The sequence below is a fragment of the Sebastes fasciatus genome, chromosome 12, assembly GCF_043250625.1.
Source record: "Sebastes fasciatus isolate fSebFas1 chromosome 12, fSebFas1.pri, whole genome shotgun sequence".
Lineage (NCBI taxonomy): Eukaryota > Metazoa > Chordata > Actinopteri > Perciformes > Sebastidae > Sebastes > Sebastes fasciatus.
The window spans coordinates 6,689,318-6,713,602 of record NC_133806.1 but is presented as its reverse complement, the minus strand read 5'-3'; the positions used below and the strand labels follow the sequence as shown (position 1 = coordinate 6,713,602).

Sequence of the window (24,285 nt, the reverse complement as noted above, 5' to 3'; positions counted from 1 at the left end):
TGCTAAATCAGTGGTTCCCAATCTTTTTTCTATCATTGCGTAAACTGACGACGCCTGACTAAGTGACATATTTTATGGATATTCAATATTATATACAATGCATAACAATAACAGAACAACTGATAAGCTGTACAATTAACCCAAATAGTGAACGCAATAACTGCAGGAAGTTTGTGTAAAAGGAGCGATTTGGATGAGTTTTGAGCAGATGGGAATATTGTATCTGAGATGAGTTTTCCTGTTATTTTTAGGGACGTTAAATACAATTCTGTCTGTATTATGTATCTTATTCATTTTTAACAATCATACGTATAAGCTTCTTTCTTCTGACAAATTCAGTATTTTTTTTCCCCTGACGCTTGGGCATTTTTCGATGTATGAAGTAATCATTCGACAGTGGCTCCTTCCACACTTCCTACCCCGCTAATTCCGGTGCCCTTACTCAGACCACACCTGATCTTTGAACACGGCCTTCATTTTGATCTCAACTACACACCTGTACATTTTTGTGACTGCATCTTGCCCGGTTGTGAAGCTATCTGCCCACAGACAGATATACTGTATAAACGCCACAATGACACACACACACAGACTAACAAGCTGAAAACAATACCAGAAACACAATGCTGTTGCGGCCGGTAATAAATAGCTGCTATTGTAGCTACGCTTGCAACAGCAAGTTGGCAGCTGGCCCATCCTCACTACACAATTGTCTAATAAAAGAAAAGAACAAAACGGCTGTAAGAAGCACATCTTCTGCTGTTGATGTAAAGAGGAATCACCTCCCATTAGAAGCACAACAGGAAGATGACTCACTGAGAAACACTTTGTTCACGTCAAAGTTTCAAGTTGGACATGATTACATGTAATTAGCGAAGAGATGCTGCTGCTCGCGGAACGGTGCATCTTCAGTTTGAGGCGTAAAAAGCCAATGGAGTGCCTCTTTAGCAGCAAGGCTTCTTCTTGTTGACTTTAGGGTTAACATCTTGAGAAAAATGCAAATGGATGGTCATGCTGGGCGAGCCTGGCTACCTCCTGTCTGCGCAAGTTAATGAAACAGGAGCAAGAGTGATGGAAACAGTCAGTGAAAGCAGTAGGAAAAATAGAAATTTAATCTTTGACTTTGATTGTACATTCACAGAAACACAATCATTAATTTAAATCACCATTCAAAATGTACGGTTTTACAGGACGGCATCATTTGTAAAAGACAAGAAAAGAAGACATGATGATGTATCCAGGGTCCTTAGATGGATTCGGATCCTTCCCTTCGAACAAGCCGTAGTAGATGACGGTGTTGGATTGAAACACGCTCATGTTCAGCTGAAAGAGAACAGAAACAGAAAGAAATCCACACAATCAAAGAAGCATCTCGATCTCACAGATATCTTTATCGGGCAAACGATTATAACATTGTAACCATAAACACACGTCACTCAGATGGTTGTGATCTAATTGTAGACAAAATGAAATTGTTTGAGATCGATAATATAATTAGGATCAAATGATAATGTTTGGGGTCGTAGGGCCGTACCTGTTTGGTGATATCGGTCCTCCAGGGATCGACCTGCAGTCCATCACACCAGCCTCCTCGCCCGTACAGCCACGTGCCGTGTTCGTTTGGTACTGCGCCCTCTTTCACCCGCAGAGTGCAGCCCAGAGGTGTTCCTGATGGTTCCCCACCATGACCCCAAAAAAGATGTGAAAATACGACAATCGGTGCAAGAAATTACCCTTCAATCAGCGGCTCGATGGCTAATCCAATTTATGAATTAGCTGATCAACAGGACATTAATCAACAAGAACTTAACCGTCAAGCAAAAATGTACTATACTGTTTTTGTCTGCTGGCTTTGAAGACAGCATAGATACGTTTCACTTTCAGTTTAATTCCCTGTTGGAAAGGGCTTTCTGATGGCAAGATAAAGCGCTGAAAATATTCTAAATATAGCGCACATTTAAATGAATATTTATTTAATTAGGCGAGCCTCTCTTTTAGGTGTCTAAAATACGTTTTGCTGGTAGCCCCGTCCACAGTAGTACACTGCTTTGCTTCTGTCCCAGTACTCCCGCCTGATTTTCCAGTAAGTAATACACTGACTATGGATAAGTATCTCATACAAGCCTGCTTCAAATCACCTGAACTATCCCTTTAAATAGGCAAAAACTAAACATGTACTGCCCGGCAACTATTAATTTATGTGAAGGCGGTGAACTTTGGGATGCCTTTCTTACTGACAAGATTTAAAAAAAAATTCTAAATGTTGAGTTTCAAAGTTCATTCTTGATCTTGGACAAAACTATCTCACCTCAAGGTCCATTTCTGGAACTTTCAATTATATAAATGTTTAATTTCTATTTCTCTGATGATGAGAAGTCCTTAAAAGGCTCAGAAAACAGGAAATTTAAACATCTAAAGTGAGCTGGTGGGATGTGATCAGAAGCTCCACAACAGCTACTAGAAATGGACCTTGAAGTAGGAATCGTTTTGTCAACTACCTCCGGTAAATGTTCCTTCACGCATTTCTCACCTGCAGAATCGAACGTGAGTGTGTTGTTAAAAACGCCGTTGATCAAGAAGTGGTGGGAGGTGACGCAAAATTCTCCACACTTGTTGTCATCGTATCCGTGGGCCGTGATGACAGCGTACAGCTCCACCTGAGAACAGACACACGGCAGCTGAGAAACAGGACGCTCTTTAAAGGTCCCATATTGTAAAAAGTGAGATTTCCATGTCTTTTATATTATAAAGCAGGTTTAAGTGCTTTATAAATACTGTTAAACGCTCAATATACGGAGAAATACACACAGCCCGTATTCAGAAATTGAGAGTTTGAAACAAGCCGTTTGGATTTCTGTCCATTTGTGATGTCACAAATATACAATATTTACATCATTACGCTGTTTTATACGTAAATATTCTAAATGTGTCCCAGTTTATTTCCTGTTGCAGTGTATGTAAATAACATCAGCTGACAGGAAGTAAACATGGACCCAAGTTGTAGCCTAGCAACGCAATTCCGTTGAAATGCACTAAAATGGAGCGTTTCAGACAGAGGGTAAATACAGGTATATTCAGGTAGACAGTACGAGGAAAATAAAGTTTTTTTTAACATTACAGCATGTAAACATGTTCTAGTAGAAACACAAAATACAATTATGAACCTGAAAATGAGCACGATATGGGACCTTTAAATGATTAGTGGTCGGCGTCAGATCGGTTACCTTTTTGATCGACGGCGGGACGGAGACTTTGGTTGGCCGGTATCTCTTGTTGTAGTTTTTGTCGAAGGTTCCCCCGCTGTACAGTGGCATCACTCTGTAGGGACGGAGCTTCTCCACACTATAATCTGAAACACATCATGTTATTGGATTATTATTAATACACTAATATACACATCACTATTTGGCAAAAATGTGCATATAGTTACAGTTCATAACAAAAAATGTAAAAAAGAAAATGGTATCCTGTCTCTAATCCTGCCCGACAGGCTCCTGTTTATTCCCAACCGTCTTCTGCGTCATAATCATACAGACTGTATTTTTCTTATTTTTTTTTTTAAGGAAGCTGAGTCAAAGTATTTCCAGGAACTAAAAGCATTATTTTTGATGTGAGTGTCATTTTGCCCAGATATCTTCCAGTAACTATTTACAGAGAGACTGCTCCTTCCTGCAGAGAGATATCTGCTCCGGTGAGAGAAAATGGACAGTAAATGCTCTCTGTTCTCACAGTGGGAGAGATCAGATCTGAGCATGACATTGTTGTGAATTTGGTGTTAAAAAACCCACAGCTGGTGTTAGCTTTGACAAAAAAGGGTGCTACAAACAACACTGTGATCATCCGTGTTGTAGCTGTTAAAAATGCTGCTTATCTGAGCGCTTCTGCAAAAAGGGTGAATGATAGACAGTGTTAAACACTGCGGTGCTGTGGTTGATGAGATGATATTATACTTAGTTTTGTTCATGCAACTGACTTTATACTAATTTAAAAATATAATTGAGAGGCACGCTTTCATTATGGCTGTATTGGGATTTTTGTGACACTACTGTTGTCAAATCAAACCATGAACTTTGTGAACATCAACCAATGCAATGGTTAGAGGTGAGGGTGAAAGTGGGTTATATGGACACTTTTAATCATTTTATATGTAATTTTATATTGAAATATTTATATATATACTGCATATTGTTATATAGTGTATTTTCTGTAAATGAAACTTTACTGAAAATATATATATTATTTATTTACTTAGTTACACTGTGGTTATGTGTTTGAGGCACATTTTTGTACATCATTTCTTATTTATATTATGTATTTATATTTCTCTACATATATTGTGTTCTTTATTGTAGCATTATGTACATAATTTACATGTTACATACTCGTTTATTTCAGTTTTTCTTATATTTCTTTATGCTTTGATATAAAAGCAAACATTATGATAGTTCGTACCTGTCCGACTGCTGCCACTGAATCTGAGGTTGAGGGAGACGACCCACGGCATCGCCCACGGGACCGTCTTCATGGTGAGGGTGCATTTGTTGCTGTCCAGCAGGGGAATCAGAGGGGACACGTCTGTCAGCCAGCGCCCAGTACCTCTGCCAAAATAACACACACAGTTACAGTTATATCACACAAAATAACATGAAGTTATTTTTTTATTTTTCCTGGAATAAGGGCCAGGTGATACGGAATCAATATTCATCATAACATGTTAATACGAATATTTTGATGTGCAATGCACTCCAGTTGTGTTAGTTTTTTTGTTTGTTTTTTTTACTTTAATTGTTATTGGTTTTTGAAAGCCTTGGTACATGGCAGACTCCAGTTCATAAATACATTTTTAACAGATTAAAAAATGTGTGATTAATTTGCAATTAATCGCGATTAACTATGGACAATCATACGATTAAATATTTTAATCCATTGACAGCCCTAGATAATATACTGTTGTGCTTAGGATTTTATCAATGGAAAGTAGCAAAACAGATTCATTATGCATCTAAGATTTTCATTTTTATACTTTTTAAAGCATTAAATTTAGATAGATTACGATTTTTTTTCTGAATTTTAAATGACCCACAGACAGCACATATACAGTAGGTGTAGCCTATTTATTCCACAAAAGCTGTGGATTACTGATATGAATAGTAATTATTATGATAATCTTTTGTATTTGGTATCAGAGTGTTTTACATCAACGTATTACCTGCGGAAGGCAGTGATCCATCGGCCCAGCTCTGTGTTACAGTACTGGCTGAGAGGATCACAGCAGACAAACAGCTGCACCGTGTGATCCCACTGAGCGCAGGACGAGTCTCTCTTGCCGGGACACGACAGGGACGCATCGAGCTCCAGCATGTCAAAGTCCCACAGGGCTGCGGAGAGAATCATGGACAAATGTTAGTATAATTTAAACACTTAACTTCATTTGTGTCCCCCTCATGCTGCAGTAAGAGTTCACACTGAGGCTCTAATGCTAAATTCACTGTCCTGAAATATTGTTTTTCAGAACAGGGTTAGTAGTTTCGTCTCTAATGGATGCTTTGGATAGAAGTGTCCCATAAATTATATAATTATATCACCAAGGTTAGGTCTAAATCTGGTTGTTAGTCCTCTCGTACCTCAATTACACAGAAAGCGTTTGTAAAATCTGCAATAAACTTTCTTAGCACATTTATAGTTTCCCTACTATTGAACATAACTGAACACTTTGTCTTAACCTCTTCCACTCCTTGAGGGCGCGGCGCCGTCTTTCAGAGGCTGTAGCAGGCTTAGGTTTTAGACCTAGAGTGAAGATATTGGTTTCGTATGAAAATATAGAACCTAAGGAATGCATTGGTTTCAGAGGAGAGTTTTAGTGTCACATGACGGTCTAAATCCAGTTTCAGGACTTTTCAATTTGGAGACCAATTGTTATCTTTGGTATGAAATGGCCACTAAGCTCAAAATACTGCCATTTAAACCCGCTCATCTCTCACATCATAGTGTTGATGAAGTTACCTAACGGCAGGTCGACTGTGGCCACCGCTCCTTGATCCCCCTGCATTTGGACTTTGTCAAAAACAGGAACAATCTTTGCAGGACTTTGAAGTTTGATCTGCAGAGCTGCATAGAAATCAAACCTGGAGACAGAGAACAAAGTCAGAGATAAATGCAAAAAGAAAAACTTACTTTTCACACATGAAAACTGTTACAATGCCTCCGTGGAGAGGTCGGTATGGTGGGAAAATGTTTTTTTGTAGAATTTTTGTCAGATTCAGTGTGTCTACATTTCAAATTGTGGGATAAAAAACTGGATAAAAATTCAAATTAAAGTGACAATAGTCAAGTTTTTTGCTTTAACTTTTCATTATGACGTAAATGTTGATTGCACAACAATGTGATGGCTATAGAACAAATACTCCATTGGCATTTAGATTGGTTCCCCTATAAGCCTTGTGTCCTTACCACTGTGCCTGCCAGTTGATGAAGCTGAACGAGGGGTAAATGAACCAGCCCATCTCAGCCAGCGCCCCCTGATGGTCAATACTGATGAAGAAGTTTGGGGACGGGGTGTTCTGGAAGGACACGTACACCACCTGTCCAGACCTGCAATACAAATTCAGAAGCAACAGACCACAATGATGAAGGATACAGGATGGTACAAGATTTACTTTACAGTGCTTTCAATGAGCTTACATTTACCAATAATTTCTGGGGACCCACTTTTTAAAAATGACAAACCATCACATAGTCCTGATCTATAAATCGAGAGAAGAGCGAATTTGCGCCTAAATGAACGTTCCTGACTATTTTTTACTGCCATTTCCACATCACCTTACGTTAGCTTGAACAGGCAAACCAGTCATTTGGAAGAGAGACACGTTCGATAAATCACAACTTTGTTTCATGCTTGTTATTGAAAACATATACACATGTTAAATACTTTATAAATGAGACCAAATAAATATATTTAGGTGGAGTTAAGAGGCCCTCGTTTTCTTCCCTCTCATTAGTAAAACAAACAGAATGCACGTTATTCTTTCATATTAGATTCAATGTTATAAATAGGCTACAATTATCAGGACAATATGAACATTTAGGCTCCGTCAGATCTAAATCTTAATTAAAAGACTTTGGAATAAATTCTACTAAATTTATTTGGCAACCCTAATAAAATCTCCTGCGACCCAGACCCAGGGAATCACTGCTTTAGAGACATGAATGATGAATATCAGGGGATAATATCTCCCCCCTGAAGAGCTTATGTGATATTTTGGAAACATTTAAAGAGAGAAAGCAAACAGACTTAAGAGAATCACTTCTTTGTCCTTTAAAGTATTCAGTTAATCTGTGTACGAGGATGTTACTCATCAAAGTGAGGAGGTTTTTAATCCTTGAGGTCAGTCTGTCTTACTCGAGTGCCTGAGCGACCGAGACCTCCAGATGCACCATGGCAGCGGGGATGCCCAGCGTCGTGTTACACTCATCCCCGACACAGTTCATGTCCTGGAGCGGGTTACCAGGGAGAGCGTAGACGAGGACAGCGGAGGCGTTGGATTTGGCCATGCTCTGCACCTGGAGGGTTGATGAGATCATATCAGATGAAAGTCAACACTTCCTGTGTGTTTAAGAGCAAAGTCTGGTGGGAACAATGGCCGACTACAAAGACGAAAAAACAGTACGATTACAAAAAAAATATATTTTCATTATCACTTAATCTGTTGATTATTCTTTCAATTAAACTGATTCCTAGTTTAGTCTATGAAATGTCAGAAAACAGTGAGAAAAGCAGATCCTAAAATTGCTTTTTTTTTTTTAAATGACTAATTGAATAAAGAAATCTTAGTCGACTAAGACCCTTCATCACCATTAACATCAACAGACCTTAGTGAAGAAAGAGCAGTTGCCCTCGGACACCCAGGCCACAGCACCCGTCACGGAGGGGGAAGGTTCACACCCATCACCTGCATCCATCAGCTGATACGACCTCGGATTCGAGCGCGTCATAAGCCAATCATACCTGGCATCCAGTCTCTTGACGATTATAGGCATTTTCCACCCTGTGAGGACAGAAAAAAAGCAATAAATTCAAAATGATACAACGGAGCGCTCGCTGCTGTTCAGGAGACTGTTTATATTCAGCTCTTAAAAATCTTATGAAGAGATTGATATTGTCTTTTGTGGTGTGACGTGTTTCCACATAAAACAAGGTGTTGCGATTTGGCCAAAGTCTTCTACCCGATATAGGTAATTTCATATCTTGATTACGATATACATCACGATATAGCATGTTTTCTGGTGATTCAATAAATAAATAAATAAATATTCTATATGAAATAACCACATGGTAAAAGCCTATTTTTGTAGACTCCTCTGTGAATTAAATACATGACAAATGAAAAGGAACTTAAAGAGACTATTTGTAAGAATCAGAAATGCTTGTTAACAGCGACACCTGTGGCCGTTAGGTCAACGAAAGTCAGCGTCCTGTTGCTTGCGCTTGTGCTCGCTCTACATAGACACGAACGAGCATCGCTCAAAACAGTGAGTCAATCACTCTATATTTCAGCTGCTTGGCAGTAATGTTAGCTGACCAGATGAAGGTCTCTCCATGAATCACTGCTGATCCTAGTGTTGGCTTTTCCTACCTCAGCCTCCCGACCGCGGCCGGAGGGAACAAGGGAGACACCGGAGTTTTGGTCGGAGACGATAACGTTTCTCGCTGCGGAGCCCCGTCACTTCACAAGACACGGGAAACCTCTGTTGGTCTGGAGGAGTTGCAGCAGTTATTTCTGCACAAACGTCCACTTTACATTCACTAGATATTCTCAGAGCTAAACTAACTCTTCTGCAGTGTGGAGTGAGCGCGCATGCACGTGAGCGCGGAGCGAAAGAGCGAGAACGAGCGCGGTGTGAGTGAAGGCAAGCAGGAAGGTAGAGGAGCAGAGCACAGCAGAGACTCCAGCCCTGGAGACCAAGACTACGGTCTCCCCCGCGTCCTCCGACCGCGGCCAACACTGTTTTGCAAGACGGGCTTCACTAGATATAACTTCGCGGTTTTGGTGCTTCCGTGTAGTTTGTGTTGGGGCATGGGACTCCCGGATTGATTTATACGTGTAAGAAGTTAAAAACAGTCCCTTTAAGACACCAGCAAAAATGGACCTTTAATTTTCGTCACTTATTGTGTGCGGAGAAAAGACTATACCTAGCTGGGAAAAAGACAAATGTGTCCACTCCAGTTGGTTGGGATGCTAAGATGATAACACTGATGTCCTCGTAAAAAAATGTGTCTAATGCAGCTTAAATATATTATTCATTCTACCATTACACAGTATTTTTTGGTGATATAGTAATAGTAGTATTACTACTATCTACTAATAAAAGACAGTCCTACTCCCAACAATCAGTCACAGAGTGCCATTAGGGCCACTCTTACCCTCGGATTTGAAAACGGCCTGGGAGTAGACACAGCCGCGTCCCCAGCAGCGCCAGTAGTAAAGCACGTTGGGTATCCAGTTACCCAGAGCGAAGACCGGCACCGGAGAGAAGTGCAGCCGTGACAGAACCTCCTTGTTCCTGCAGAAACATGAAGGAGGTTAAATGTGGTTCGTCTAAGTGGTTACCAATGTTTTTGGGTAGAGCTGGGCGATATGGCCAAAACCTTCTATCACAACATACTGTAGGTCATTTCATATCTCGATAACGATACATATCAAAACATAGCATGTTTTCTTGTAATTCAATAAATAAATAGTCTATCTGAAATAATGACATGGTAAAGCCTAGTTGTGTATACTCCTGTGTGAATTAAATATTTGATAAATGAACAGTATTTTCTCAAGAACTTGGGAGCAAAATTAACATACAGTCTCAGTTTAAAGTGAAATTATAGAGAAAAAAACAATACATATAGGCCTAACCTGTATCGCGATAGAACAGTATAGAAAAATATTGACAATTTTATATTGTTTGGATTATATTAGGGCTGTCCCGAATACCATTTTGTGTCCGTCTATTTCCATCTCCCCCATTTCATAACTAATAATAATTATTATAATTTCTTTTGCTAAAAATAATTGCTGCAAACCACCAAAATGTAGCACAACACAACATGAAATGAAAAAAATCATTTGCTATAGTGAAAAGTGGGACTATATGAAATATTAAATAAATTTATTTATTTATTTAAAATTAAATATGCTCTACCTGTCATACAGTATGTATATTTCAGTTTCTAAATGTATTGGTACTGTCTACCTAATTATTTGAATTACTGAAGAGAGCCTATTAATTTTTTTTGTCTCTTGATATTTATTTACTTATGTATTTTTATATATATAATTATTATTATTAGAGAGCCTATTTATTTTTGTCTCTTGATATTTATTTACTTATTTACTTATGTATTTATTATATATAATTATTATTATTATATATAAAGTGGTAGATAATGTAAATACTTATAATGGAGCACTTCAGTTTAGTAAATGTACTTAGTTACTTTCCACCACTGGATATGCCACATGTTGATAAACATGTTTAGTTGACTAGTTGGACTGTATGTTGTGCATCACTTTGCAGCCTTGCAGCAGTGAGTGTCTCCTCTTCTCTGGAGCTCACCTGGTCATGGCGACCCTCTGCAGCTGCTCTCTCATCCACAGAGCATCACTGACCGCAGACTCGTCCATGGACAGGAAGAGCACCTGGGTGCTGTTGGGCAGCTCCTCCACCAGGCTGATGAGGCTCTCCTCGGAGCTCCACAGACACTCCAGGAAGCCGGACTTGTTGGAGAAGGCGTGTATGATGAGCGGTCCTCCTGGCGGAGCTCCGGGCTGGTAGCTGAACTCTCCGTCCAGAGTCGGGACGCTGAAGGCGGCCGCTTGGTCTCCAGGCTCCGGTCCGTCCGGTGAGGAGGAGGAGGCTTTACTGGACCTCAGGCTGACCGCGGTGTCTCGGTTCTCACAAGCCGCTCTGTCATCCAGTAGTTTCGGTTTCACATGAGCTGTCACAACAGCAGCAGTAAGGAGCCACAACATGATGGAGGTCTTTGAATGCAACACAACCATGTTAATGTTCCCGGTGAGGGTCCGTGAACTCACCACAGACAGACCAGCATCTCCTTTACAGAGTTTATCTGGATTTAAGAGGTCAGACTGCTGTTAAAGTCTCTCTGATCTTCTGATGGACTTCCTAAATTCATCCTCAGTTTTGAGTTGGAGGCGGGTCGTGCTGCTGACTACGGAGGCCGCGGAGGGACACGAAGACTTAAAAAGCGAAAACGAGAGGTTGGCTTGAAAAATAAAAAATAAAAAAATAATATATATATATATCTATATTATGATTTTTTTTATTTTTTTATTTCAAATTCTCAGTATGTAAGCATAGCGTAAACATAAACGAAAAGCAGTGCCAAAAATTTTAAAAAAAGATAATAGAAATTAAACAAAATCCAACATAAAATAAATAAAATTGAAAAAAACAAATATATATATATTGATATAAAAAAATCAATATATATATATATTTATTATTTCAAATTGTCAGTATACAGACTAACAAGGACAGATTAGAATCACTCACACACACATACAGTATATATATATATATATATATATATATATATATATATAAGCATAGCGAAAACATAAACGAAAAGCAGGGCCAAACATAAAAAAGATAATAGAAATTAAGCAAATCCAACATAAAATAAATCAAATTGAAAAAAATAAGCAAAAGTATGACAATAAATTCACTTAAAAATGTTGAAGATATTGCATACTGTACATTCATTGTTTTCATAACATTTCTGTTTTGTGAAGAAGAAATTGTTATCACATAACATATAATAAAAAAAAAAAAAATCTAACAATATTCTAACGGACACGGTCAGTTTTGCTCTAGTTGATCAGCCCAGTGGCCTACTTTATGTATTAGTAGCCTACCTATCAAGGTATTTAAGAAACTTTACGTCCAGTATTATCTTTCCATGGACCCAGGCATGAAACACACTAATTAAAAAATGAAGTCCTGTGACTCACATACAAATTGCCCGAGACAAGCATCGACCCACATCATCCATCATCCACTCCAGCTGTGCGTAAAAGCCGTTGTGCGTAAATGGAGCGTTAATGTGGCGCATCATCAGAGAAGACACGCTGTTCGGTTCTCTCCATCAGCATTTACAATAATCCAGCAGCGTGGTGGACTACCTGCACACACATATATATTATATTATATATATTATATAATATATATTTTATATATATAAAAAATATAATATAATATAATATAATATTTATAATATATATATATATATATATATATAAAATATATAATATAATCTATAATCTATGTCATATAATATATATTATATATATATTATATTATATATATTTATATATAATATATAATATAATCTATATAATATAATATATATATATAAAATATATAATATAATATATAATATATATATTATATGAGTAAGTATATATATAAGTTAATTCGAAGGTCATATATAATTATAACTACTACTATAACAGGTTACCTTCTGTCTGCGCAAGTTAATGAAACAGGAGCAAGAGTGATGGAAAAATAGAAATTTAATCTTTGACTTTGATTGTACATACACAGTAACACAATCATTAATTTACATCACCATTCAAAATGTACAGTTTTACAGGACGGCATCATTTGTAAAAGACAAGAAAAGAAGACACGATGATGTATCCAGGGTCCTTAGATGGATTCGGATCCTTCCCTTCGAACAAGCCGTAGTAGATGACGGTGTTGGATTGAAACGCGCTCATGTTCAGCTGAAAGAGAACAGAAGCAGAAAGAAATCCACACAATCAAAGAAGCTATTGGCAGAAATGGAATATAATATTAATAAGTATGTTTTCTTTAGGGTATAATTACCTGAATACAAATCCTGTTTTCGTTACCTTAGAACGAGCCGTTTATATCTACATACGGAGCGGGACCACTTCACGGAGCCGGCCGTCATGTTTCTACAGTAGCCCAGAACGGACAAACCAAAGATTTGAGGGACACTTGTGTTTTTACGTTGGCCGCTGTAGTTCTCCTACAAACTTGGCACACGGGATACGTTTCAGATGGTTGCAATCTGCAACCTCACCTCTAGATGTCACCACATCCCACACACTGGCCCTAAAAAGTGACAAATCCCAAATCTGACATTATATGCAACATGTAGGAATGAATTTTTCCCATAGAGTCTATGTAGTGGACAACGCATCTCCACTTCCTCCCACTATACAAAAGTGAAGCCAAACTATCCCGGATATGGGAGCTGCCATCTGGAAATTTTGACGTCATTTGGAGCCAGAGTCTGTCCAGTAGTGATCGGTGGGCTGGCTTTTTAGCTGCTAAATGCTCCACTATGTTCACCAGCTAATCGCTAACTCTGTCTGTCTGCTGTTTGGTGGAGAGCAAGTAGTGTTTTTAGAGCCAAAACAGTAAAGTAGTGTGCCATAAAACCAAAATAAGGAAGATAAAACGCTCCTTAAAGCTGAGGGTAGCTGCAGAGTCGGGGGGTAATTCTCTGTGGGTTCGTCACTACGAACGAAAACTTTCACCTTACACGTTTATTCCATGGTTAATATAAAAAACATTGATTGAACTTTAAACAACTAACCTGACATGACAGATGGTTTGTTACACAGAACCATCTGAGAAGCCGTCAAAAAATACTTGGCAGGTGATTGGATGAACCACCGGGCAATCGATCTATTGTTGAAGCCAGTTGAGAGAAGAGTGAAAACATCTTTTCCATCGAGAAAAGCCTTCAGTGCTGTTTCTTTGCTCTTCGTTCAATGAAGAAACACTCACCAGTTCTGATATAACTGATGCTATTGCAGCATCTACGCTAACCTCCGCCATTGTTGTTTAGAACAGTCACCACTCCGTGTCGCGTCTCACACACACCTAAACCACGCCCGTAGCCGCCAATAGCTCCTAACATTACGCTGATCGGACACAAATGCAATTACTTGAAGCGTGACAAGATGGATTTCGTGTGATCGTGTGATCTTGTGATATTGCGAGAATCCAGCTGCAGTGCAAGGTAATTAAACAACAACTATTATAGACAAAATGAAAATGTTTGAGATCGATAATGTAATTAATCAGGATCAAATGATAATGTTTGGGGTCGTAGGGCTGTACCTGTTTGGTGATATCGGTCCTCCAGGGGTCGACTTGTAGTCCATCACACCAGCCTCCTCGCCCGTACAGCCACGTGCCGTGTTCGTTTGGTACCGCGCCCTCTTTCACTCGCAGAGTGCAGCCCAAAGGTGATCCTGATGGTTCCCCACCATGACCCCAAAAAGATGTGAAAATACGACAATCAGTTAAGAAATGACCCTTCAATCAGTGGCTCAATGTCCAGTCCTCAAAACATGATTATGAATTAGCTGATCAACAAGACATTAATCAACAAGAACTTAACCGTCAAGCAAAAACACAAATATTTGCAGCTTCTCAAATGTGAGGATTTCTTGAAAATGTCTGTTTTATGTCATCGTGGAGAGAATATCTTTTGGACTGTTGGTTGGACAAAACACAACATTTGAAGACGACAACAACAACAAGGATAACAGGCGAGGGCACAAGTTGGCCGACAAAGTTGGCCGGTAAATGTACCTTCACATATTTCTCACCAGCAGAATCGAACGTGAGTGTGTTGTTAAAAACGCCGTTGATCAAGAAGTGGTGGGAGGTGACACAATATTCTCCACACTTGTTGTCATCGTAGCCGTGGGCTGTGATGACGGCGTACAGCTCCACCTGAGAACAGACACACGGCTGCTGAGAGACAGGACGCTCTTTAAATGATTAGTGGTCGGCGTCAGATCGGTTACCTTTTTGATCGACGGCGGGAAGGAGACTTTGGTTGGCCGGTATCTCCTGTTGTAGTTTTTGTTGAAGGTTCCCCCGCTGTACAGTGGCATCACTCTGTAGGGGCGGAGCTTCTCTGCACTATAATCTGCAACACATCATGTTATTGGATTATTAATACACTAATATACACATCACTTTAGCAGCTGGTAAATGTGGGACTTTTTTTACTATATACACTGCCGGGTAGCTTGTGAATTTCACAGAGGAATCAATAAAGTCTCATCTTTAATCCATAATAATAATAATACATTTACTTGGTGATAATATTTTGTATCAATCTGAATCTGCAAAGAAACTAATGTTATCAAAAACGTTTCTATAATTTTCATTTTATGTTAGATTTTCTGTTCCATTTTTTGGAGTAAACGAGTCAGTAAATAAGTTTTGTTGAGCTTCTTGGAGATTTCTGTGTGTGAACAGTGAAAACAAGGCAAGTGCTGTAATATTATTTGGCAAAAAATGTGCATATAGTTACATTTCATAACAAAAAAGGCAAAAAAAAAAATGGTATTCTGTCTCTAATCCTGCCTGACAGGCTCCTGTTTATTCCCAACCGTCCTCTGCGTCATAATCATGCAGACTGTATTTTTCTTTTCTTTTTTTAAGGAAACTGAGTCAAAATATTTCCAGGAACTAAAAGCATTATTTTTGATGTCAATGTCATTTTTCCCCAGATATCTTCCAGTAACTATTTACAGTCTGCTCCTTCCTGCAGAGAGACTCCTGTTCCAGTGAGAGAAAATGGACAGTAAATGCTCTCCGTTCTCACAGTGGGAGAGATCAGATCTGAGCATGACATTGTTGTGAATTTGGTGTTAGAAAAAACCCACAGATGGTGTTAGCTTTGACAAAAAAGGCTGCTACAAACACAGTGTGATCATCCACATAGTTTTAGCTCCGTGCTGTAGCTGTTAAAAATGATGCTTATCTGAGCGCTTCTGCAAAAAGGGTGAATGATAGACAGTGTTAAACACTGCGGTGCTGTGGTTGATGAGATGATGCAACTGACTTTATACTAATTTAAAAATAGAACTGTGAGGCACGCTTTCATTATGGCTATATTGGGATTTTTGTGACACCACTGTAGTATGTCAAATCAAAACCATGAACTTTGTGAACACCTCCAACCAATGCAATGGTTAGAGGTGAGAGTGAGAGTGGGTTATACTGTATGGACACTTTTTTATCATTTTATATGTAATTTTATATTGAAATATTGATATATACTGTATATTGTTATATGGTATATTTTCTGTAAATTAAACTTTACTGAAAATGTATATATTATTTATTTACTTAGTTACACTGTGGTTATGTGTTTAAGACACATTTTTGTACATAATTTCTTATTTCTATTATTTATTTCTATTTCTCTACATATATTGTGTTCTATATTTGTAGCATTATGTACATAATTTACATGTTACATACTTGTTTATTTCTGTTTTTCTTATATTTCTTTATGCTTTGATATAAGAACAACTGTAACGTCCCAATTTCCCCCCCCCCCACCCGGGATCAATAAAGTACAATTTGAGCCCCATCTTTTTAGATTATATTTGTTTACATTTTGACAAACCGTCACCATTAAAAGTATACCGAATTAACTATTGGCAGTTCCTGTTTGCAATGTACCCATGGATGTACAGACAACTATCACTGGATTACTTTAACACAAAAAAAACAACATTAAAAATGTGAAGATTCTCATGCAAGTTCTGGATCACGTTCTTTTTTTATATGATTTCTAACCAGATTTCTGGATGTTTATTCGTGATGTGCATCGAAGATAATGATATCCTCGGGAAGTGAATCTTGAAATGTGTTCATCATTTACGGCTATCAGGCCTAAGTGTTTTATTAAGTACCTTAATTGCCTCTATGAGCTGTGTGTCACTGCTACTGACTTTGTTAATGAGCGAGCCAGATCAATGAGTCAAACTAACTAACTTTCCCTTGTTTTCAGGCCACCGACATACACCCGTCCCTTTCACCTAAAGCAGTACTGCCCGATTATACTACCTGCTCGGTACACTCACTAACATCATGACAGTTTTTGAATGTGGGTTCAGCGTTATGACAGCTCATACCTGTCCGACTGCTGCCACTGAATCTGAGGTTGAGGGAGACGACCCACGGCATCGCCCACGGGACCGTCTTCATGGTGAGGGTGCATTTGTTGCTGTCCAGCAGGGGAATCAGAGGGGACACGTCTGTCAGCCAGCGCCCAGTACCTCTGACCAAATAACACACAGTTACAGTTATATCACACAAAATAAATTATTTTTGTATTTTTCCTGGAATAAGGGCCAGGTGATACGGAATCAATATTCATCATAACATGTTAATTAGAATATTCTGATGAGCAATGAACTCCAGTTGTGTTAGCTTTCTTTATTTTTTTAACTTTAATTTGTATTGGTTTTTGAAAGGCTTGGTACATGGCATGCATATTCTATTGTTTTCAGGCAGACTCCAGTACATAAATAAAACATAAGTAAAAATAAACAAATGAATAAATCCAGATGGAAAACAAAAATAAAACAACAACAAAGCTGTGGATTACTGATATGAATAGTAATTATTATGATCATCTTTTGTATTCGTGCCATCAGAGTGTTTTACATCAACGTCTTACCTGCGGAAGGCAGTGATCCATCGGCCCAGCTCTGTGTTACAGTACTGGCCGAGAGGATCACAGCAGACAAACAGCTGCACCGTGTGATCCCAGTGAGCGCAGGACGAGTCTCTCTTGCCGGGACACGACAGGGACGCATCGAGCTCCAGCATGTCAAAGTCCCACAGGGCTGCGGAGAGAATCATGGACAAATGTTAGTATAATTTAAACACTTAACTTCATTTGTGTCCCCCTCATGCTGCAGTAAGAGTTCACACTGAGGCTCTAATGCTAAATTCGCTGTTCTGAAATATTGTTTTTCAGAACAGGGTTAGTAGTTTCGTCTCTAATGGATGCTTTGGATAGAAGTGTCCCATAAATTATATAATTATATCATCAAGGTTAGGTCTAAATCTGGTTGTTAGTCCTCTCGTACCTCAATTACACAGAAAGCGTTTGTATAACCTGCAATAAACTTTCTTAGCACATTTATAGTTTCCCTACTATTGAACATAACTGAACACTTTGTCTTAACCTCTTCCACTCCTTGAGGGCGCGGCGCCGTCTTTCAGAGGCTGTAGCAGGCTTAGGTTTTAGAGCTAGAGTGAAGATATTGGTAACATATGAAAATATAGAACCTAAGGAATGCATTGGTTTCAGAGGAGAGTTTTAGTGTCACATGACGGTCTAAATCCAGTTTCAGGACTTTTCAATTTGGAGACCAATTGTTACCTTTGGTATGAAATGGCCACTAAGCTCAAAATACTGCCATTTAAACCTGCTCATCTTCTCACACATCATAGTGTTGATGAAGTTACCTAACGGCAGGTCGACTGTGGCCACCGCTCCTTGATCCCCCTGCATTTGGACTTTGTCAAAAACAGGAACAATCTTTGCAGGACTTTGAAGTTTGATCTGCAGAGCTGCATAGAAATCAAACCTGGAGACAGAGAACAAAGTCAGAGATAAATGCAAAAAGAAAAACTTACTTTTCACACATGAAAACTGTTACAATGCCTCTGTGGAGAGGTCGGTATGGTGGGTAATTGTTTTTTTTCGGTTGTACGTAGCTCCACCTTCTCGTGTCACTTCTGGTTGTAAATAACAAGATATCGACGGACAAAATGCCGAACTCGAGGCTTCAAACCCCGTAGTCCACAAACCAATGGGTGACGTCACGGTGACTACGTCCATTTCTAATATACAGTCTATGATTGCAATCCTGAAAATATTTCCTGATTGTATAGTTTTCAACTTTATGATGATCTTTGTCTACACTCTACTAGTTTACCAGCCTGATTATTGAGCTCTATATTAAGGAGACATTCAACACTCCTGGACATCACACTTCAGCCCTTCATTTGTGTCCTCCTTACCACTGTGCCTGCCAGTTGATGAAGCTGAACGAGGGGTAAATGAACCAGCCCATCTCAGCCAGCGCCCCCTGATGGTCAATACTGATGAAGAAGTTTGGGGACGGGGTGTTCTGGAAGGACACGTACACCACCTGTCCAGACCTGCAATACAAATTCAGAAGCAACATACCACAATGATGAAGGATACAGGATGGTTTAAAATTAAAACACTTCAGATTGTCTGTTCTTTAGAGCAGTGTTCCCCCAAACTTTATTTCTGGGGACCCACTTTTTAAAAATGACAAACCATCTCATAGTCCTTATATCTATAAATTGAGAGAAGAGCGAATTTGCACCTAAATGAACGTTCCTGACTATTTTTACTGCCATGTCCACATCAACTTACATTATCTTATAGGCAAACCAGTCATTTGGAAGAGAGACACGTTCGATAAATCACAACTTTGTTTCATGCTTGTTATTGAAAACATATACACATGTTAAATACTTTATAAATGAGACCAAATAAATATATTAAGGTGGAGTTAACAGGCCCTCGTTTAGTAATACAAACAGAATGCACGTTATTCTTTCATATTAGACTCAATGTTATAAGTAGGCTACAATTATCAGAACAATATGAACATTTAGGCTCCGTCAGATCTAAATCTTAATTAAAAGACTTTGGAATAAATTCTGCTAAATTTATTTGGCAACCCTAATAAAATCTCCTGCGACCCAGACCCAGGGAATCACTGCTTTAGAGACATGAATGATGAATATCAGGGGATAATATCTTCCCTCCTGAAGAGCTTATGTGATATTTTGGAAACATTTAAAGAGAGGAAGCAAACAGACTTAAGAGAATCACTTCTTTGTCCTTTAAAGTATTCAGTTAATCTGTGTTCGAGGATGTTACTCATCAAAGTGAGGAGGTTTTTAATCCTTGAGGTCAGTCTGTCTTACTCGAGCGCCTGAGCGACCGAGACCTCAAGATGCACCATGGTAGCGGGGATGCCCAGCGTCGTGTTGCACTCATCCCCGACACAGTTCATGTCCTGGAGCGGGTTACCAGGGAGAGCGTACACAAGGACAACAGAGGCGTTGGATTTGGCCATGCTCTGCACCTGGAGGGTTGATGAGATCATATCAGATGAAAGTCAATACTTCCTGTGTGTTTAAACAGTGGCCGACTACAAAGACGAAAAAACAGAGAATGATGTAGAGAAGACGTATTGCTTGCATTTACTTCAGTGTAGGGCTGTCCCAACCAAAGAAATTCTTAGTTGACTAACATACGATTTACAATCTTGTGTTTACCAGAGCTGTGCTCATTAGTTTCTTGGAAATACGTCAATCAGCATGAAAAAAAAGCATAAAAAATTACTGATTGAATAAAGAATTCTTAGTCGACTAAGACCCTTCATCACCATTAACATCAACAGACCTTAGTGAAGAAAGAGCAGTTGCCCTCGGACACCCAGGCCACAGCACCCGTCACGGAGGGGGAAGGTTCACACCCATCACCTGCATCCATCAGCTGATACGACCTCGGATTCGAGCGCGTCATAAGCCAATCGAACCTGGCATCCAGTCTCTTGACGATTATAGGCATTTTCCACCCTGTGAGGACAGAAAAAAAGCAATAAATTCAAAATGATACGACGGAGCGCTCGCTCGATGCTGTTCAGAAGACAGTTTGTTATCAACTCTTAAAAATCTTATGAAGAGATCGATGTTGTCTTTTGTGGTGTGACGTGTTTCCACATAAAACAAGGTGTTGCAATTTGGTCAAAATCTTCTATTCCCGATATAGGTAATTTCATATCGTCCCATGCGCGCTCGCGTGTGGCTACGCTGTTCAGTGAAGCCCGTTTTGCAAAACAGTGTTGGCCGCTGACGGAGGACGCGGGGGAGACCAGAGCTTTGGTCTCCAGGGCCAGAGTCTCGGCTGTACTCTGCTCCTCTGCCTGCATGCCTTCACTCACAGCTTGCTCCACCTCACGTTAATACTACAAACTGCAGAAGACTTTGTAGCTATGAGAATAACTAGTGAATGTACAGTGGATGTTTGTGCAGAAATAAATGCTGCAGCTCCTCCAGACCAACAGAGGTTTCCTGTGTCTTGTGAAGTGACGGGGCTCCGCAGAGAGAAACGTTATCGTCTCCGACCGGGTGCCGGTGTCTCCCCTGTTCCCTCCGGCCGCGGTCGGGAGGCTGAAGCATGAAAAGCCAACACTAGGATCAGCATTGATTCATGGAGAGACCTTCATCTGGTCAGCTAACATTACTGCCAAGCAGCTGAAATATAGAGTGATATTGTGGTTTTAGCTGACGTGTGTCGCCTCACTGTTTTGACGGATGCTTGTTCACATTCAGGTAGCGCGTGCACACGGGCGAGCGCGAGCTACAGGACGCTGACTTTCGTTGACTTAACGGCCACAGGTGTCGCTGTTACAACCAATTTCTGATTCTTACAAACAGTCCCTTTAAGACACCAGCAAAAATGGACCTTTAATTTTTGTCACTTATTGTGTGCGGAGAAAAGACTATACCTAGCTGGGAAAAAGACAAATGTGTCCACTGCAGTTGGTTGGGATGCTAAGATGATAACACTGATGTCCTCGTAAAAAAATGTGTCTAATGCAGCTTAAATATATTATTCATTCTACCATTACACAGTATTTTTTGGTGATATAGTAATAGTAGTATTACTACTATCTACTAATAAAAGACAGTCCTACTCCCAACAATCAGTCACAGAGTGCCATTAGGGCCACTCTTACCCTCGGATTTGAAAACGGCCTGGGAGTAGACACAGCCGCGTCCCCAGCAGCGCCAGTAGTAAAGCACGTTGGGTATCCAGTTACCCAGAGCGAAGACCGGCACCGGAGAGAAGTGCAGCCGTGACAGAACCTCCTTGTTCCTACAGAAACATGAAGGAGGTTAAATGTGGTTCGTCTAAGTGGTTACCAATGTTTTTGGGTAGAGCTGGGCGATATGGCCAAAACCTTCTATCACAACATACTGTAGGTCATTTCATATCTCGATAACGATACATATCAAAACATAGCATGCTTTCTTGTAATTCAATAAATAAATAGTCTATCTGAAATAACGACATGGTAAAGCCTAGTTGTGTATACTCCTGTGTGAATTAAATATTTGATAAATTAACAGTATTTTCTCAAAAACTTGGGAGCAAAATGAACATACAGTCTCAGTTTAAAGTGAAATTAAGTGAAATATTAAATGAATGTATTTATTTATTTAAAATTAAATATGCTCTACCTGTCATATGTATATTTCAATTTCTAAATTTATTGATACTGCTAACCTAATTATTTGAATTACTGAAGTGAGAGTATTAATTTATTTTTGTCTCTTGATATTTATTTATTTAATTACTTATGTATACTTATTTTTTATTATTATTAATTTTTTTCCAAGTGTTTTCTTTATTTAATTGTTTGTTATGTGTATTTTTCATTAAAATAAATAAATAAAACAAATCTCACTTACGTAAAAGTACAGAAGTATTATCAGCAAAAATGTACTCAAAGTATCTAAAGGAATAGTACTTGTTTCATGTTGTAGAAAAGATTGAGTTCACTTTAAGTACTTTATAAATTAAAAAATACTATCATATGAAAATGTGTTATATATATATATATATATATATATATATTATACATATGTATATTTCAGTTTCTAAATTTATTGGTACTGTTAACCTAATTATTTGAATTACTGAAGAGAGCCTATTTATTTATTTTTGTCCCTTGATATTTATTTATTTATTTACTTATATATTTATTATTTTCCTTTTTCTAAGTGTTTTCTTTATTTTTGAGGTTATATTGCCATGTCATCATATTGCTGTGTTTGTTATGCATATTTTGCCTGTAGTACTTGTTTCATGTTGTAGAAAAAGGTTGAGTTCACTTTAAGTAATTTATATACTGCTGGGTATTTTTAATCTATAATAACTGATATTTTAAGTTGATTGTGTGTTTTGGATGCAAAAATATTCAAAGTAAAAAAAATACTACTACTGTTAACCTAATTATTTGAATTACTGAAGAGAGCCTATTAATTTATTTTTGTCTCTCGATATTTATTTATTTATCTATCTATTTACTTATGTATTTTTTTCCCCTTTTTTCTAAGTGTTTTCTTTATTTTATTGTTTGTTAAGTGTATTTAAAATAAATAAATTTAAAAAAAGTTAATTTAAGTAATTCATATACTGCTGTGTATTTTAATCTATAAAAAAAAACGATAATATTTTAAGATGATTGTGTGTTTTGGATGCAAAAATATTCAAAGTAAAAAAAATATAATATTTCCTCTGAAATGTAGTGGAGCAGAAATATATAAAGTGGTAGAAAATGGAGCACTTCAGTTTAGTAAATGTACTTAGTTACTTTCCACCACTGGATATGCCAGATGTTGATAAACATGTTTAGTTGACTAGTTGGACTGTATGTTGTGCATCACTTTGCAGCCTTGCAGCAGTGAGTGTCTCCTCTTCTCTGGAGCTCACCTGGTCATGGCGACCCTCTGCAGCTGCTCTCTCATCCACAGAGCATCACTGACCGCAGACTCGTCCATGGACAGGAAGAGCACCTGGGTGCTGTTGGGCAGCTCCTCCACCAGGCTGATGAGGCTCTCCTCGGAGCTCCACAGACACTCCAGGAAGCCGGACTTGTTGGAGAAGGCGTGTATGATGAGCGGTCCTCCTGGCGGAGCTCCGGGCTGGTAGCTGAACTCTCCGTCCAGAGTCGGGACGCTGAAGGCGGCCGCTTGGTCTCCAGGCTCCGGTCCGTCCGGTGAGGAGGAGGAGGAGGCTTTACTGGACCTCAGGCTGACCGCGGTGTCTCGGTTCTCACAAGCCGCTCTGTCATCCAGTAGTTTCGGTTTCACATGAGCTGTCACAACAGCAGCAGCAGTAAGAAGCCACAACATGATGGAGGTCTTTGAATGCAACACAACCATGTTAATGTTCCCGGTGAGGGTCCGTGAACTCACCACAGACAGACCAGCATCTCCTTTACAGAGTTTATCTGGATTTAAGAGGTCAGACTGCTGTTAAAGTCTCTCTGATCTTCTGATGGACTTCCTAAATTCATCCTCAGAGTTTTGAGTTGGAGGCGGGTCGTGCTGCTGACTACGGAGGCCGCGGAGGGACACGAAGACTTAAAAAGCGAAAACAGTTGATAGCTTCGTACACTAACCCAGGGGTCAGCAACCTTTACTATCTAAAGAGACATTTAGGCAAAAAAATAAAATAAAAATCTGTCTGGAGCCACAAAACATTTGATCATTGTGATGGAGGTAACACAGTTTATAGTCTATATAGTATATACACTCACCGGCCACTTTATTAGGTACACTTTGCTAGTACTG

At 39.0% G+C, this 24,285-nt stretch overlaps 2 protein-coding genes across 2 annotated transcripts; both read right to left on the bottom strand.

The window, feature by feature from the left end:
* Positions 1-1,090: 1,090 nt before the first annotated feature.
* LOC141778536 (uncharacterized) lies at positions 1,091-11,211 on the bottom strand. Its single transcript, XM_074652868.1, has 12 exons — positions 10,606-11,211; positions 9,422-9,561; positions 7,870-8,045; positions 7,400-7,560; positions 6,451-6,591; positions 6,004-6,125; positions 5,210-5,378; positions 4,453-4,598; positions 3,225-3,349; positions 2,531-2,657; positions 1,535-1,668; positions 1,091-1,323 (listed from the first exon to the last, which is right to left on the bottom strand). The coding sequence occupies exons 1-12, from the start codon at positions 11,049-11,051 to the stop codon at positions 1,198-1,200; spliced, it is 2,013 nt and encodes a 670-aa protein (XP_074508969.1). The 5' UTR covers positions 11,052-11,211; the 3' UTR covers positions 1,091-1,197.
* A 1,360-nt stretch (positions 11,212-12,571) lies between these two features.
* On the bottom strand, positions 12,572-24,245 carry LOC141778551 (uncharacterized). Its single transcript, XM_074652887.1, has 12 exons — positions 23,423-24,245; positions 21,663-21,802; positions 20,324-20,499; positions 19,843-20,003; positions 18,898-19,038; positions 18,340-18,461; positions 17,543-17,711; positions 17,004-17,140; positions 14,865-14,989; positions 14,664-14,790; positions 14,170-14,303; positions 12,572-12,797 (listed from the first exon to the last, which is right to left on the bottom strand). The coding sequence occupies exons 1-12, from the start codon at positions 23,872-23,874 to the stop codon at positions 12,672-12,674; spliced, it is 2,010 nt and encodes a 669-aa protein (XP_074508988.1). The 5' UTR covers positions 23,875-24,245; the 3' UTR covers positions 12,572-12,671.
* Between the last annotated feature and the right edge of the window lie 40 nt (positions 24,246-24,285).